This window comes from Cyprinodon tularosa, unplaced genomic scaffold (genome assembly GCF_016077235.1).
Source record: "Cyprinodon tularosa strain WSP-4 unplaced genomic scaffold, ASM1607723v1 ctg1155, whole genome shotgun sequence".
In the NCBI taxonomy this organism is placed as follows: domain Eukaryota; kingdom Metazoa; phylum Chordata; class Actinopteri; order Cyprinodontiformes; family Cyprinodontidae; genus Cyprinodon; species Cyprinodon tularosa.
Genome location: NW_024037954.1, coordinates 87,059 through 105,295, shown reverse-complemented (window position 1 = coordinate 105,295; position 18,237 = coordinate 87,059). Strand labels below are relative to the sequence as shown.

Genomic DNA, 18,237 nt, shown 5'->3' with positions numbered 1-18,237 from the left:
TTTTACCTGCGCATTTAACTGATAGTTTTGGTAAGGATGCAGATGGCCTGAGATTGTTCCTTTTTCTGCTTACTTTCTTTTAGGAGTTTCAAAAGTCTTTTGTTTCAACACAATAACTAAATAATACATTTTAAAAATTAATCAAAAATACATACATTTTGAATTAAGAAAGGATTTACGGTGAACTGCATCTTGAAAAATTTAAGTGAGGAAATATTAGGGATATCAACATTCAAGATGACAAAAGCATACAGCAGGGAAAATAAGTATTCATCATCATGTTAACATATTTCTAAAAGAGGCCATTTATGTTCAGTTCATAAAAAAATGTCTGTACCAAGCCAAATAATGTATATATAGAATCAAATCAAATCAAATTAGATCATAAATGTAACAAAATGTGAAAAAGGATTAGCTGATTCTGCATTAATAGATGGCATTGATGCAACAAAACAAAACCTTTCTTCTAATTGTTAACATTTTGAAAGAACAATTTGGCCCATATTCTTACTGAAAGGAACACAAATTCATCAGAAATCACAATGTCCAGATGCTTTTAACAAGATTTCTTACCGAGCAGAAATATCAGAGGAGCTGTCAAAGAGCCAATAAGAGCTTAAAACCCTCAGTCTAAATACATGGTTACATCGAAAGACTCCACTGCTGAAGAAAAAGAGATTTGAAGCATGTTCAAAGTTCACTTTTTAGTAAAGCAATAATCTAATTAAATAAAGGAAACTGAAAATTATGCAAAAGGAACAGTTGATACAAAAGGCCACCTAAAACCCTAAAGATTTGAAGATAGTCGAGGTGGAAAAATGAATCATGTATTGACAATACATGTAGCTAGTCTGTTTCAGACAGACTAACTTTTTCTGCTTAGTATCAAATTAGCTATAATTAGTGTTTTTGGTTGTCAATCCCCCTGCCATTCCATTTTCTTACATAATTTATGGATGCACTTGATCTGATTTTTATCGTGGATTACTTGGAATTTTGAAAGAGGGAGAATTTTTGCCAATTTTTGTCTTTAAACCTGGTCTTGTTTGGGTACCATTCTGGTTTAAATAATGATTTTGGGATATGTAAAAGTAGGCTTTGAAATGGAACATTTCCTGCAATATTGCTTACACAAAATATCAAAAAGAAGTTGACAGTCTTTTTCTTCACCTTTTTCTTTGCCTCTCAGATTGAACAGTGCCTACCGCATAAAACAGGTAGAAAAACCAGTATACTTTATTTTTCTAGGTTGAGATATGTGGTGCAAAACAGTGGCCAATGTCTGCTTTGTGTAAATTCAGTTTGTGGAAGACCTACAGGACAATTACAACTTCCATTTTTATGGCACCCCATTGTAATTTACTTTGCTACAAGAGGTATAAACTAATCTAAATTCATAGCTCTTTCTTTTTAGTGATATTCATAGACCTTCTGATTCTTACTGTTGCAGAAAGCTGCCCTTTAATCAGATAATAATTAAACTTTTCCAAACCTAAAAAATAATGGAACACAGAATAGGTATGCTCAACATCAGTATCTATGGGCAACTTCATCCTGCTGTTACTCTGGCCCTTTTCAGTTTTCACCCAAGCCCCAACAATGCGTAAGGGCCCCAATAGGCCCTTGTCACGTGTAGTTTTGTCTATCAAAGCTGCGGAAAGCTGATGGAGCAGCCAGCTTTCTTATGGACAGGCTGTCAGTTTTGGCTGTGTCAGGTCGTGCTCCGGACTTGCTCCTGAGGAAAGGGTATCTGTGTCCCGCAAAACCTCGCCCCCCAGGCCCAGGTCCCCTGTCTGCTCCCAAACCCTGTCCCCTCTCCATCCTTTCACTCACTGACAGGCTCTTCCGATGCGGAGGAGCCAGTGTGAGTGAAGGATGGGAGTCATCTGAGGAGCAGCTATTTGCTCGCTCAAGCCTGGAGAGGTTTGAGCAGAGAGGAGCCCCACTGGGCCTGCCAAGGCCTGTTATGTGAGGAGTATCGGAGGTTGGTATCAGGTCATCTGGGTCCTCAGGATCAGACTCTGTGTGACTTAACTCTGCTTCTCTCTCCGGATGAGAGGAACTAATGTCTAACGGCTTATCAAAGGTGAATGAGGTGGATCCTCCTGGTGAGTGTGAGCATTCTGCAGGAGTGTATGGAGCTGATACACAGCGGGTGTCGATACAGTCAGTGATGCTGGTGTATTCTGTGGCTTTCACCTGAACTCCTGCCCCCAGTCCACCGTAACAACTTCGTGACGTGAACATGAGGCTGTGGGACTTGACCAGAGGAGGCTCATCAAGGAATGTTGTGCCTGCGGTGGAGAGGTAGCGGCTGCTCTTGGAGCGTTCGAGCAGCCCTGCTGAGGGAGGTGGAGATGGCTCCATATCCCAAGGAGGTAGGGTGGTGTATGGTAAGAGGTTTGCTGAGCACAATGACAAATCAGCAGCCGCGCTGTCATCATACATAGCTCCAGTTGTTCCACTGCTGCCTGCGCCGCCCTCCGAGTGCCTGTCGCCCAAACCGCTGGTAGCAGTGCTGCTGTAGTCACGGCCTCCTGGCAGCACCGTCTCTATAATATCTGACTGCAGTGAACGGTCTCTCTGGAGGGGTGGGACCACACGGAGAGGATCAAGAAAGACCTCTGCAGGACCCACCTCCTCAGATGTTGAGACATAAATATCAATGCATGATGACGGACGGTGCTGCTGGGAAACCGACAGCGTCGCCAGTGGGAGGGGCTTAGACTCCTTGGTGGCGGCAGCTGAAGACACAGATTGTGAGCTATTGGCTCTGTGAAGACTGAGTGAGCGCTCTTTAAAGAATCTTTCAGCCCGCTCAGCCCCGCTTGTGCGTTCAACAGCACGTCCACCCCCAAGATAGAAAGAGTGACTTCTTGTCCGAGCAGCCATGCCAGTAGGAGAGGGAGGGGACATGGAGCCCTCAGCTGTTCCCTCCAGTGCCTCCTGTAGGCGGTAAGCATTGCCCTCTATGCTGTTAAAGCTGCTTTGGCGGAGGATGTATGCAGAATCCGGGCACTCTGCCTGGCGAAGTATATATGCTGAGTCTGTGCAATCAGATGAGGTTCGGGAGCGTGCTTTAGTGACCTCAACACGCTCAACACCCGTAACACGCTCCAGAGCCACGGTAATTCTTCCAATTAGCTCCTCCATTTGGGCCAGACGAATATCCACAGTCTGCAGTGATGCTTTCATAAAGTGCTCCCTCTCATTGACCTCTTCCAATCGCATTGCCATGTTCTCCACTCTAAAAAGGGAATGAAGATGAAATGGTTGGTGGGTATGTTAGGCGTACATTTCGTGTAAATGTAAAAAAATTGATTAACTTTAAGCAGGACTTGTTTAGTTTTTGTTTTCGAAATGTACAAATCTCTACTATTGTTTTGGTTAATTTGGGGAATTGATTAGTCTCTCTAATTGGCATGTTTAGAGCTCATTGATCATACAGAAAAGATTATGAGGCCATGAAAAAAAATTTGAAAAGTTGCATGATAGTAAATACTCTGTTAGAAACATAAGGAACTATCAGATCTCTGATATAAGATGGAGCGCAGTTATTACAGAATGAATATGTGAGAAAGAGGATTTAACAAGAAGCCAATAAAAATTGCTAAAACAGGAAAAATATAATCTCTCTTTTTAATTTTCTTTAAAACTCTGTCCTCAGCAATTTGGATCATCTGAAGGCTTATGGACTTCCTTATGTAACAAAATGTGTTAAAATGTTCGAGAGACACATATACTTTTGCAAGGCACTTTAGATTCCCACTCATTTTTGTGTTCTTATCTGACCTCTCAGACGTGACTCTGATCCTTTCATCATTAGATGAGTGGAATCTGTCATCCTTCTCTCTGAAGTACTCCTCTATGCATTGCTCCTCAAAATCATGAACTTTCTTCAGCTCATCCTCTGTGATGAAAAGCTCTGGGTAGTAAAAGAATAACAAAAACGTTAATGTTATTCATTTTATGTCAGTAAAAGACCTGCAATGTTCAATGTTCTGTATTTATTTAAAAGTTTAGGTGTAGATTAAAAGCAAAGTCTATAAATGAAAACATTAAACACTTGTTTTCAGATTTAAAATAATGAATGTCTTCCACTCACTCAGTCCATAGTCCCTCTCGTCATCATCATTTTTGCGCCAGCGGCAGCATAGATGCTTTAGGACCATTGTTATGTGGCTGAAGATGATGAGGGGTGGAGGAAGAACCGGACGCTCATGGAAGGTCATGATAAGCTGGTAACGCTGGAACTTCCACACCTGGTTTGAGATGGACTTTACCTCAAAGAATGTATTGCTGTGAACAATCAAGCACAAACAAATTTTAGCCATTACCGATTCACAGATGACAGTGAATCTCAAATAAAGAGACTCCATTCATTAATACTGCTGCATTTCATTGTAACCAGCGGATAAACTAAGAGCTTCAACATCTGAAGTTAAGGTGAGAAGCATTGGGTGAGTAATTTGGGCTAAATATTAATATGTTAAACTGTTTTTTTTTAAGGTTAAATACCAATTTAACAACAACAAATTTGCTTAATTAGGAATTAATTCAAGTTTTATAGAATGAAACATCTGAATTAAATATCTCTTAGCAAGCTAGAGTGAAAGTAGACTCTATTTTTAAGTCATCAGAAAATTTTAGACATGTTATAGATAATTAATTGTAAATTGTGTCTAGTTTACAACTGATTAGCTTTTGATTCGTGATAAAGTAATTTAAATTTTAAACTACTTTCTCCCATTACATCCTAACATCTGGTCATGAAGAGGGATTCAGCTCGTCTATGTAAGGAGATGAAAACGTCATACTGAAGTGTGGCATTTTTGGGCATATGCATCTAACATGGTCAGCAACTACTCGGCAAATAAAACTCAGTTTGTTTTGGTCAGTACTGCTTGTGTTCTAGCAGATTCCAGTTCATGGCTAGTTTCCTCTTACCCTATGTGATATTTTAGGTTTTAACTTGGAGACGGATTGGTATTTGAACGGGACAATGATTTCTTAACACACATAAATAAATAGGTACACATCAAAAGCAGTCATAGTTATGCAATTTTTGATAAAAAAGTGAATTAGTAGCATTATAATTCAGCAGGAGCTGCATTACATTGTGCTAATGATTTACAAGGATCACTTTTAAAGTCAAAAGCAAAATAGCAGTTCTAAAATATTGCAAAAAAAACAACACATTTTAATATCACTGTCCAAAATATTGCTATAAGTGCTTTGACGTGAAAGAAACTTTAAAGTAGATAGTAATTTCATACATTAGCACTGTAATACATATGTTACTGGAAGAAAGCACAGGCCACTACATCTTGCAATCAAAAGTAGCATTTGTTTTTAGGAATAATTACATTTCTTATACACTTAAATCTGGTTTTTATGTAATGGAGAAGCAGAAAGTCATACATAATGTTCAATTGAAAAGAAATTACGCCTGGACTCTCTATACAGATTCTCCCACCTCAGGCCGTCTATTTAGCCTCTTTAGACTAAAAGGGGGTCTCTGATTCTGATTCTCTGATTAATGCCTCCTTGCATCACCTGTCAGTAAACCTGAAAGCCACTTGTTAAATCCACACCCTTCATCCATATTCAGATAGTAAACATCACACAGTGCTTAGATGTTCAAAGCTTGAGATATTTGGGCCCTATTTAGGAAATGGTTGAAGGCAATTTGCTGGATGAGATCTGATTTAGATTGGGCAGAAATCAAGATGCATATTCTCTTTGGAACTCATCTCTGAGTTTCAGTATATATATATAACAATTATGTTCCATTTTGAGGTTATAATTTGGCAAAAGGCATAAAAGTTAAAGAGATATCTATATTCTTACGTGGTAAAATAGAAAGTTTACATACTTAAACACTGCAATGAGTAGGTTGACAAGAAGTATGTTGGCGACCAGCAGGTAGCAAGCCATGATTGCAGGTACAATCCAAGCACCAGTCTTACATGGCGGCAGGTTCACCACCACGCCATCCTCTGTGGTGATATTCTGCCCGCAGGGAGCTGCAGAGTGCAACAACAACAAAAAAAAACATGCAATTTGATACAGCATAGAAAACATACTTTCTTCTATCCATATTGTCATGGATATACTGGATGCATGTTTGATAAGAGATACATGCAGAGGCATAACTTAAACCAAAAATGAATACATATGAAATTAAAGGTTAAGACTGATGCAAAAAAAATAAAAAATTATAATTACAGATCATACCCTAACATTCATGAGTGGAAACAACCAAATAAAAAGACAAGCAGATCTTAAGTATTTAACAAAGTAAATAAATAAATATATATGCTGCAAACAAACAAGAAGCATACTTCATTGGCATGCTTCTTTTTTGGGGAAGGAATTGGAAAGAGCAAATACTATAATGGCAGGGGTTCATGTAAGGAAATGGGAATAAAGTAAACAGATTTCACAGAACGACACATTTATCATGTGTTCACCCTATCTGTGTTTTCAATATATTTAAACGCATGTTTAAAATATATTGCCACATGTGAGAGTCATAACTTCGTTCCACAATGGTTGATTGCTCTGATGTCCATCTGACATGTATTTAGGAAACAATGTATGTTTTTCCATCCATGATGGTTCAGTTGCTGTGGCTGATCTAGGGAACATTCAGCATTTGTCCTTGGTTTGTTTGCCTCGGAGATTCAGGGTGGTCATGCTCATTATTTCTCGGTGCTCAATTGCTTCACACAATGTAGCCCAAAGACAGAGAACTGAAGTAATTTATTTCTTTTTTAGAGTCGACAAATTTTGGACACAAAAACTCTGACAACTGAACCACGTGAAAAAACAGATTACAGAAGATGAAGGGTGAACATGTCCTGGTATGTACATGCGTTTCATTCAAATGTAATCTAATGTTTTCAGCAAGGTTTGGAGATCATTGAAACAAATGCTGGCTTTAGTTGGGGAAGTATTTCAGCAGTGGTGCTACTGCTTCATTGAGAAGCTGAACTGTTGTTTAAATCATATAATTCATGCGAAATGGTCACTTCTCCAAATAAAAAAAAATTATAGTTAACCATAATAAGAAAATCAAGGAAAGAGGCATCAAGGATATCTAAAATCCTTGATGTTTTCTTTTAGTGCAGCAGCTGACAAGATACAAAGACCTTAAAAAGATGAGAAAAAATCTAAAAAGTGCTGCTGCAACCTGAGCGACCATTGCTAAAACTAGTGGGAGTGAAGTTGCTGACGGTAATTAATAGCCTTAGGTCAAGCCACTACATCATCTCTTTTAAGATTTGTTAAAGAAAAGACTTATGTCTCACAAACTCAGATTTTGTTTGACTTGTTGTTCAAAACCCTTAGTTTAGCAGCTGACCTAAGGTATCATACCAGTTGCAACTTTAGCCTTACAGCAAGAAAACATGATAGAGAACACATGCAGACTTTTTTCTCAAGTGGCCTCTGTGGTTGGGCTTTGAATGACATGCTGGTAACGCGAGGATGACGAAGGAGAGGTGGGATAGGCAGATGTAGTTAAACTGAGGTCTATATGTATAGATTTACTGGAATTTAGAATGGTCTGGGCAATGTGGGTTGGACCACTACTACGCCAGGTTCCGTGCGTTCGTAAGTAATTTTCGACCAGCCAGAGTTTTTCATTCAGCCTGTGCTGTACCTTCTTATTATGCATATCTGAAACAAAGAATGGAAACATTATTTCAGATCTCTTCTCTTTGGGCCACTCCTAACATTCTGTACACACCTTCATTTACAGTACTACACAAATAGACAACAGAACAGTACACAGACAGGCAGTCACTCATTTTCTCACAGACACTTCCAACAGTCTCTATTTAATTTATTAAGTCACAATTTTAACCAGTTACAAAACAATGCAGACATAATAAACTCCTGATGAATTTGAAAAACCAAACCAATAGTTTCCCTGTACGATGAACAACGATTTGTCAAGAATGATCCCTTCAAGCATGATGCCATCTGTCTTATTTATAGTGCATTAAAAAATTATGAACTTTTTCAAATTTTGTGCCACTACATCCAAAAACATCCATGAACTTTTTGCCAGGTTATGTAACAGACCAATACATAATAATGGATTAATTAGAGGTATGAGAAAATTAATTGTTTCTGAAAATAGAAATTTAAAAGGTGTGGGTTGTTTGCACATTGATAGTCTGCAAAACAACCACATCAGCAGTAAAATTCTCTTTTTTTAAATATGATTTACACATGTCTCTTATTTTTATGTATTTATTTTTATTCATATTGTTTTTAATTTTATTTCTATTTCAGTCATTTATCCTAATTTGTGCTGCTTATTAATTTACCAACTATAGCTATGTTTGTATATTTAACTCACTTAACTTGTAAGTTTAACCTGATGCATATACTTTTAAACTTACTTTAAGTGTTTCGTAAGTGAAGAGCAGCAGACTAAATGTGGGCTTGTATGCATATATCTTGCAAAAATGGTAATAAAAATTAAGTCATAAAACAACAACCCCATCCTGCAATATCGACCGTTTTTGAGCAACGTTTCTACCAGCTTTGCATACCTTAAGAGGTAAACCATTTTTCTCAAATAGATTTTCTTGCAAGATATTTAGTTTGTCCATTATCCCATTGAGGCTGTCAAACTTTACTGTTGATCAAAATAAAAATTATCACCACATCATGACACCACCACCACCATGCATCATAAGGATGACCTGTTAGGCATAATCTGCTCCCATGTTAGCCCTAAAGTGGGTTCCCCAGCATTTTCTTTTAGCCTTTAATTTGTTATATAATTTGTGAAAAACATGACAAAAAGCTGTTCAACAGAATCAGAGATTTGGATCTCTGTAATTTTTCCAGTTAAAGTTTTCCTTTTTCTGTAACAGTCCTCTCCTTACTTCGACTGTCTGCTAAGAATACCATGTCTCAGTTCTGTCATTATAGTTATATTTTTAGATGATTTATCTTAAGTTGTGGTTAGTCTTAACCTGACGCCATTTTATATTTCTCCATAGTTTTTATCCTTGACACCTCTGCCGTGTTCTTTGTTCTTTATCCCGCTGCTTTTTCACTAATATTCTATAACTTTGCTCCACTAATGACTCTCACATTTTTAACCTAATTCATGCTTCATCTCCACTCCACTTTAAAGCTAACCAGTACTTTGTGTTGGTCTTTCAGATAAGATTGTTCAAGAGAATACATTTTATCCAGTAGCAGACACCCAAAACTTACGATCTATCTGGTCGGCAAACACCTCTCCATAGATCATCCAGTAAGGCATGAAGAAGATGTTTCTGGCCAACATCCAGGAGGGGTCCTCATTAGGATTGAGGATTGCCTGGCGTGCCACCCCAAAACTCATGAGCACTACCAACATGATGATGACAAAATACATCATGTCGATCATCTGGCAGGAGGAGGGAAAAGAAAGGGGGGGTGGCGTTACAAAATGACCAGCAGGATGTTAAAAAAATAAGTCAGAAAAAAGCAACACCAATACATCCTGATAAATAATTTTCTAAAGTTTCACTTCGAGCCATCTAAATCTAGTAAAAAAAAAAAAAAAAAAAAAAAGATATATATATACAGGTGCTGGTCATAAAATTAGAATATCATGAAAAAGTAGATTGATTTCTGTAATTCCATTTAAAAAGTGAAACTTGTATATTATATTCATACATTACATACAAACTCATATATTTCAGATGTTTATTTTGTTTAATTTTGATGATTACAAATGACAACAAATGAAAATCTCAAATTCATCATATCAGAAAATTAGAATATTACTGAAGACCAATAAAAACAAAGGATTTATAGAAATGTTGGCCAACTGAAAAGTATGAACATGAAAAGTATGAGCATGTACAGCACTCAGTATTTAGTTGGGCCTCCTTTGGCCTGTATTACTGCAGCAATGCGGCGTGGCATGGAGTCGATCAGTCTGTGGCACTGCTCAGGTGTTATGATAGCCCAGGTTGCTCTAATAGTGGCTTTTAGCTCTTCTGAATTGTTGGGTCTGGTGTATTGCATCTTCTTCTTCACAATACCCCATAGATTTTCTATGGGGTTAAGGTCAGGAGAGTTTGCTGGCCAATTAAGAACAGGGATACCATGGTCCTTCAACCAGGTACTGGTAGCTTTGGCACTGTGTGCAGGTGCCAAGTCCTGTTGGAAAATGAAATCTGCATCTCCAAAAAGTTGGTCAGCTGCAGGAAGCATGAAGTGCTCTAAAACTTCCTGGTATGTGGCTGCGTTGACCCTGGACCTCAGAAAACACAATGGACCAACACCAGCAGATGACATGGCACCCCAAACCATCACTGACTGTGAAAACTTTACACTGGACTTCAAGCAACGTGGATGAAGTGCCTCTCTTCTTTTCCTCCAGACTCTGGGACCTTGATTTCCAAAGGAAATGCAAAATTTACTTTCATCAGAGAACATGACTTTGGACCACTCACCAGCAGTCCAGTCCTGTTTCTCTTTAGCCCAGGCAAGATGCTTCTGACGCTGTCTGTGGTTCAAGAGTGGCTTGACACAAGGAATGCGACAGCAGAAACCCATGTCTTTCATACGTCTGTGTGTGGTGGTTCTTGAAGCACTCACTCCAGCTGCAGTCCACTCTTTGTGAATCTCCCCCACATTTTTGAATGGGTTTTGTTTCACAATCCTCTCCAGGGTGCGGTTATCTCTCTTGCTTGTACACTTTTTTCGACCACATCTTTTCCTTCCCTTCGCCTCTCTATTAATGTGCTTGGACACTGAGCTCTGTGAACAGCCAGCCTCTTTAGCGATGACCTTTTGTGTCTTGCCCTCCTTGTGCAAGGTGTCGATGGTCGTCTTTTGGACAACTGTCAAGTCAGCAGTCTTCCCCATGATTGTGTAGCCTATAGAACTAGACTGAAAGACCATTTAAAGGCTTTTGCAGGTGGTTTGAGTTAATTAGCTGAGTAGAGTGTGGCACCAGGGGCCATCAATTTTGAACCTTTTCACAATATTCTAATTTTCTGATATGATGAATTTGAGATTTTCATTTGTTGTCATTTGTAATCATCAAAATTAAACAAAATAAACATCTGAAATATATGAGTTTGTATGTAATGTATGAATATAATATACAAGTTTCACTTTTTAAATGGAATTACTGAAATCAATCCACTTTTTCATGATATTCTAATTTTATGACCAGCACCTGTATGTGTGTGTGTGTGTTTTTTTTTTATTATTTTCATAATGGTAAAATAATTTAAAGGAATGGGGAAGAACAGTACTATTAAACAAAGTACATTTTAATTCTATATTCAGAAAATTTTATGTGCCACTCTTCTTTGACACCATGACATCAATATACATTTTTTGCAGATTGCCTTTTGACAACAGATTTGAACCTATTCCAACAACAAAGTTCACTTAACTTGTTGAAGGTGATTCTCACATACATTTGGGAAATCTATTTAATGACGCAGCTTTGTAATCAATTTCACACTTGAAATGCTTAAGGCAAATCAAGGACATTAAGTTGTTTAAATCATTTACAGAAACGAAGATAATGTACTGTATTTATATTTCCACCTTTTGCTCCAAGTATATTGTTTCATGTAAATCCAAACTCCTCTTGCTAGCTTGCAGCTAATTTTCATATAAAAGACTTTAGCCTGCTGGTACACAGCTTGAGTCAGAAACCAAGTCAAGAATAAGACGCTTACCGATTTATACCTGTTTGCATAAATCTATTGCTATGATCTTGAACTTGTTACAGGTTAAGAGACAATGTATTCCTTCTTTGATCTTTGCAATAACACAACTCAGTATGAATAAACAGTAACCATGGTTCATTATTCATCAAAATCAGAAAATAAACAGTTGTTAAAAATCAACCTATAATTTAGAGAAAATATCAAAATAGATAAGAGGCAAACAAAATAAACCCAACCCCTGTTTCCTCTCACCATCTTGCCAATCATCATCACATAGGGACCCAGGTACTTGTTGACCCCGAAGATGTCAAGAAGCCTGATGTACCAGTAGATGATGTTGACACAGTATATGACCCGCCCATAGCTCATGAGTGGCGGTTCCTGGAGGCGCAGGATCATGCCAACGGAGAAGATGAGGATGGCCATCAGATCCGTGATATTCCAATACTCTTGTAGCCACACCTTCACCTTCTGAAGCAACTTTCCCGGTTCAGACATCAGGATCTAGAAAACAGTGAGGACTTATGGTCAAATAAGGCTTATTATATAAAAGGTTCATAAACATTAAAGCAAAGAAACAGGACAATGAAAGGAGACAAAAATAATCCAAATAGTAGACTAGGAATGCAAACCATCGAGATCAGCACAAGAGGGCAGTATGAGCTCACAACTCAGAGTATTTGACATCTGAGAAAGCTTATAAACAGTAGAACTAAAAAATGATGTGACACAATGATTTATGCATTCCATAAACTTAAAAAAGCACAGAGTGTAACTGAATTTAATGTATGATATGTATTTTCTATTTATTCCTTCTGTTTTTTTTCTTCATTTCTATGCCCTGCTTTCGTCTTTGTCACCATCCGGCTCCATTTTTGCTCTGCTTTGATGTGCTTTTTACCTCCCTTTCAAAGCTCCATCACTCATTTCTTTCAAATAGAATAGAGAAGAAATATCTTTATTGTACCTCATGGGGAAATACAGGTGTGACAAAGGCAAAAACACACAGAAGAAAGCTTATAAAGGCACACAAGACTAAATGATATAAAACTGAACTTTTTTTTTTCTTTCCCTATTATTATTTTATGTACAAAAACAGGAATTTTACTTATCAAAAACTGTGAAATGAAAAAGAGAAAAACATTTGAAATTCGCCCTTAGTAAAGGATGTAACTAATTAAAAGCTTAGTGGATTTGTGTATTTTATATTCTTCTTCCTCTTCATCATATATTTCATTTTAATGTAAGCATTGCATCAGAACCATTATATATTACCTCTCTCATCTTTTCAATGCCATTAGTAAAGATGTAAGCAATGACAATCCACTCTTGAGGAGAAGGCCACAGGTCCATCTTGACCAGGACAATGAAGTTAAACAACATTAGGTATCCAACATAAGCCATCTGCATGAAAGTAGAGATGTAGAAGTAAAATGAGTGGTGTCATATTCTGGTGAGAGGTTTGTTCCAGTATTTTTCATCAAGCTGAGCAGAATACATCAAAACAACATTAAACTGTATAACATTTCTTTAAAACTACAGTAGGGAAGTTACTGTAGACTTAACAGGTACAATTCAGGGATAAAAGCGACTAATATTGCATACGGTGTAAACCTGCAGTTTGGATAAATCGTAATAAGTTATTGGGATCATGCAAAAAGAAAGAAAAAAGCCAGAAAACAAACACACTATACACATGCCATAACTGTTTATGCTAACAACAAGAATCCCTGAAGTGGAAGTTGTCACAGTGTGTAGAGAACTGAGTAGACAACCCCTAGGGTCAGAGTGTAAGGTGCAACAGAAAACATGAGTCCCCTTGGAAGGAAGCCATTTTTCTACAGAGGTGAGTTGGTTGTTTATACAATATGCTACAAAAGGTAATAAGATGTCATTAATAGAAACAGTTTTTGTTTTGTAGTCTTTGTGAGAGTTCAGTTCTGTCTCTTTTAAGACATGTTAGATTAAGTCATGTCAGACCTATGTCACCTGCTTGAACTAAACATTATTTATGTTAATTCTACCAATTTGCAAATATCAGTCCCCAAAACAGATTAACATCTGAAAATCTTAATAATTTAGGTTTTTATTAAGCCAACTTTGAAAATAAATAAAACTGATTAAAAAATGTTTAGTTCTTTCTCTCCGTAAATAACTTTGGGCTTTGCTTGCTTTCTTTCTTTCTTTCTTTCTTTCTTTCTTTCTTGTTTTCTTTTACTTATATTATTTTTAATATTATATATATTATATTCATATCACTATTATTTTTATTTGTTTTCTTAAAAACAGTGGAAATATTTTTCATACCTAAACCAGATCAACTGATCTTGATTGATTTTATTTTCTCATTAAGGCTCCTACAGAAAATAATTTAATTATTTTTAATGCTTTAATATAACCACAGCTCAAAGACACCACAATGTCATTAAAAAGTGAAATAATGATATTCAACACAATATTCAGTTTTAAAAGAACTTTCAATACCAAATGATAAATACTTAAAAAATAAGACAGCTACAGTATGTCTCACATGTAAATTCAAAAAAAAAAAGAATTTTGTAGAATTTTGAAGAGTTTGTTATTTTAGTAAAATTTTAAAGCCTTGAATAACTAGCAATTCATATTTTTAAGCTGAACTTCTCAGCCCAGAGGTAATCAGAGAAAGTCGTAACAAGCGTTAAATGTCTTTTTGTCTTTTTTAGCAGTATCCTAATCTTTTATAGCAAAACTTATTGAGGAGACTTTGCAAGAAGTGCATGTTTAAATGCAGATGACCAGAAAGGGCCTTATTTACTGTGCCTGTAAATGAAAGCAAAATTTATATAAACAGGAAGAGCTTATTCTTTAGCTACAAGTCAAGGTTGCGCTACTGTAAGTCACCTAAGTGGTTGTAATAAAGGTGACAGAGACTTGTCTTATTAACTCCAAAATGCATGAAAAACTCTGAGCCTGATTATTAAAATATGGCAGCGCTCCACAGTGCTGTCATATTTGTGACAGGTAGGAATATAATAAGGTGAAGACCACATTCTGTGAGGAAAACAGCTATCACCTCTAATAGCACAATAACTCAGATATACTTTGCATTATACTTTAACATCCATGACAGGAAAAAGAGGTTGGTGAAGGGGAATAAAGAAGGCAGAATAAAAAAAATAATGCAGTGTTTAAACATGTTTTCCAAAACAAATAAAGAGGAAAAAACCCTCCTGGTGCTGAAAAGATTTTTCCATTGAATAAGCAAATTGAAGGAATCCAAGCATAGGAAAACAAAGAGTCAGTTTGTAGAAAATATTATGCACTTGCTCACAGGCAGAAACAACACCAAACACATGTTATAAACAAAACTCAAAGACAGCAAGAGAAGCAGAATCCTAAACAGGTTCTTCTTATTGTCATAACCATCTGATGGTAATTTAAATGTTTACTTGAGGAACAAGAAGCTTTATGTTTAACATTTTCTAACAATAAAATAGCAGTTTTACAGTAAGTGACTGAATTTTCCTCCCTCCTTCTCATTTTCTTGCTGTTTCCAGGAGTCTCCCCCTTCTCACTTAACTTTAACACCTCTGTAAAACTGCCTAATGACACTGTGGAACAGGAGCCTGATGACAATGGAGGCTGTGTGAGAAAGTAGATGTTACTGGCCAAAAACTTCAGCTGCATAGTCAGCAGAAACAATTTCCACAGGAGAATGTGGGAGGTGTTGCTGAGGCCGACACTGACCGTATGAAACCAGAACTTGACGATCGGAGCATTGTAGAACTCATATATCTTTCGTCCCATGGGGATAAGACGGTGGCGGCTCTGAACCTCCTCAACATCCTTCTTTCTGGATGTCTCTGTGGTTACCTTACCCAACATTGCCTGGGTGAATGCGGAGCCCACACGGAGCGAGAGAGGGACGAGGGAGGGGAAAGTGTGAGGATTTCAGGAAAGATGAGTGTGGGAAGGAGGGGAGTGAGGTGGATGGAAATGAAGAGAAGATGCAAAAAAGAGAATAGAGAGGAGGAGGAGTTTTTGGAAGAGAGGAGGTGGAAAAAGTAGGGGTTGGATAAAAGAAAAAAAAAGGGTGGAGAAGAGGGTTATATCATGAGCAACAGCAGTTTTTTTTCTTTTTTCATATCGCAATTAAAGAAGCAAGCGCAGGCAATGCTGTCATTCCAAAATGTGAAATGTCTGTGTGAGGTGGAGTCCGAGTGAAGGCTGGCATAGTAACACGGTATGACAAGGACACAGACACTCATGGATTGTGTCTCAGACAACAATTAGGAGGCAGGAGACAGACAAAGAGATAGAGACAGGAAGAGGACAGAGTGAGAAGAGGAAAAAGATCAGACATAGATATCTCATATAGATCTGTGACACATTTTTATCCATGAGAGAGGGTTCAGAGCCCACTGTTTTTTAATGGGTCATGGTCTTAATGTAAAAGCAACACCATTTCTCTGAGGGAGCTTATCCACAAAACTTTGCTCTAAGTGTAAAGGCAACTCTTAGTAATCAGAAGTTTACATACAACCTGTACAGATATGAATGCCATAGTATTTCAAAACGTTTAATGATTTATTCTAAAAGGTACATTTGTATGGATGTTGACACTCAATGTAAAAAAAAAAATTAAAAGTATAAATTTAATATAGATTTTGTTTATTTAAAAATGAGGGGAACAAGATTAAATATGGGCTCAAAATGACAAATCCAGAAATATTTGTTTGTGTCCATTAGGACGTTGCTAAACCACTGTCATTAAGCTATTAACTGTCTACTGGAAAAATTCTCTAATGCTTCTCTACTTTTATCGAAACGTAAGAATTTCGAGAGTACCAGTGTAATTGGTTGTGAAAACCACCATCAACATAATACTGTCGTCATAATGGCTGACAGGAGATACTGTGTTCTAAAATACTCATACTGTAATGTTCTATCTCTGCATGTCTTCATGCATACGATAACAGTAGATGTAACTGATGTTGGCTGCCACAGCAGTTATACGTTTGTTTGGGAATGTATCAGATCCACTTTAATTTTCCTATGTCTGCCCTGCTCTTTGACTAATCTGGTCTTTAGAAAAGTTTTCCTGCATTGTCATCAGAAATATACTTGATCCCTATATATGAAGGATGATGGGGGAGGGAAAGCCCTCATGCTGCAGGTCCACGCAGCCAGTTTAAGTACCACTATGACTGTAGAACTTATGTTCAGCAGATATTGGTCTGTCCATTAGGTAAGCTTTAAATTTCAGTAATACTTCAAGGTACATATTTGGAAGCAAGACGTTTTAGTAACCAGAAACCATTGTACGGGTTGCAAATATCTGTGTCAAAGCATGCTGTATTAATAGTAAAAAGTCAGTTGTTGCCTTTGACACACATTGCATGTGGAAAGCTGAAATTCGCTCAGACTGGACAGTTTTGTTATTAGTGTTTGCACACAGAGTGCACAGTAAGCCCCAAGCCATATCCACAGTAATCCACAGTGTAGATTAGCTGGCACATAATTTTATTCAGGGCTGCATGATGGAGTTTGTAGCATTGCTGTCTTGTAGCAATAAGGTCCTGGGTTCTATTCCTAGCCTTAGAATGTTCTGCATATAATCTGTATGTTCTCCTGGTGCAGGCGTAGGTTTTCTCCAGTTTGGCTTACTCCCACAGTCCATTACTTTCTGGTTGATTAGAGTCTCTAAACTGCCCTTGGCTGTAAATGTGTGTGCATGGTTGAATGTCTCTGGGCTTTGGTGGACCGACCTGTCCAGGGTTTAACATGCCTTAAGCTTATTGAGTCCTGGAGACAGGCACCAGCCCCCCATAACCATGACAGATGAGCGGAAGATAGAGGGATGGATGGAAATCAAACTCACTTTATTTTAGACAGGGATATCTGTTGTTAATGGGTTATCATACTGTAAAAACACAACAAGGGAGCATATTACTATTGTCTGTTTGAGAACCATGGTCTTAACCTTTGAGGAGCTGACAATCATCTGGCCTGGAGTTCCAGGGCAGGTTGTGGGTTATTGGATGACCTTCACATATATAACAAAAGTGAGATATTGAGGATCCCAATTAGCCTCTTGAGACCATCCTGATCTCGCGAGCTTTCAAGATTTAACTCGCTAATCAGTCTGGAGACTCTCCGTAGAAGAAAATTTGGAGCCGTTCACCAAACGAACGTCCAATCAGCGTTGGCTTTGAGGCGGGTTGAGGTGTGACGCAACGAGAAGCCCGACAGTTCAGTCTAAAGAACATGGCGGCTTCAGCTGATGAAACTAGCGCTAGCGTGGCTATCGAGCAAGTTTTGTTGGAATTACAGAGTATTTCTTCACTGAAACAAGAGTAAAACACTGCTCTGGAGGCTTTTCTCAGAGGAAAATATGTTTTTGCTCTTCTCCCGACTGGTTTCGGCAAGAGTAGCCTGGCTGTACGTCATATGCTTCGTTGATCTGATTGGTTTATTTGGCCCGTCTATCACCAACATAGGCCAATCAGCTAACCAGTATTTTCGCCCCTTCCCAAAATTACTTCAA

The 18,237-nt window shown here is 37.8% G+C and overlaps 1 protein-coding gene across 3 annotated transcripts in view; it reads right to left on the bottom strand.

The window, feature by feature from the left end:
• Positions 1-836: 836 nt before the first annotated feature.
• trpm3 (transient receptor potential cation channel, subfamily M, member 3) overlaps positions 837-18,237 on the bottom strand; it is a 98,465-nt gene continuing 81,064 nt past the window's right edge. For 2 of the 3 annotated variants that reach the window (XM_038306500.1, XM_038306508.1), the window contains 8 exons: positions 15,438-15,578; positions 12,987-13,115; positions 11,964-12,215; positions 9,244-9,418; positions 5,876-6,026; positions 4,106-4,299; positions 3,793-3,925; positions 837-3,247 (listed from right to left, as the gene is read on the bottom strand). In XM_038306500.1, coding sequence (XP_038162428.1) covers positions 1,627-3,247; positions 3,793-3,925; positions 4,106-4,299; positions 5,876-6,026; positions 9,244-9,418; positions 11,964-12,215; positions 12,987-13,115; positions 15,438-15,578 — 2,796 coding nt within the window. In that variant the 3' untranslated portion in view covers positions 837-1,626. Of the gene's footprint in view, positions 3,248-3,792; positions 3,926-4,105; positions 4,300-5,875; positions 6,027-7,554; positions 7,684-9,243; positions 9,419-11,963; positions 12,216-12,986; positions 13,116-15,437; positions 15,579-18,237 lie in introns of all 3 variants that reach the window. The other variant, XM_038306493.1, reaches the window with a different exon arrangement.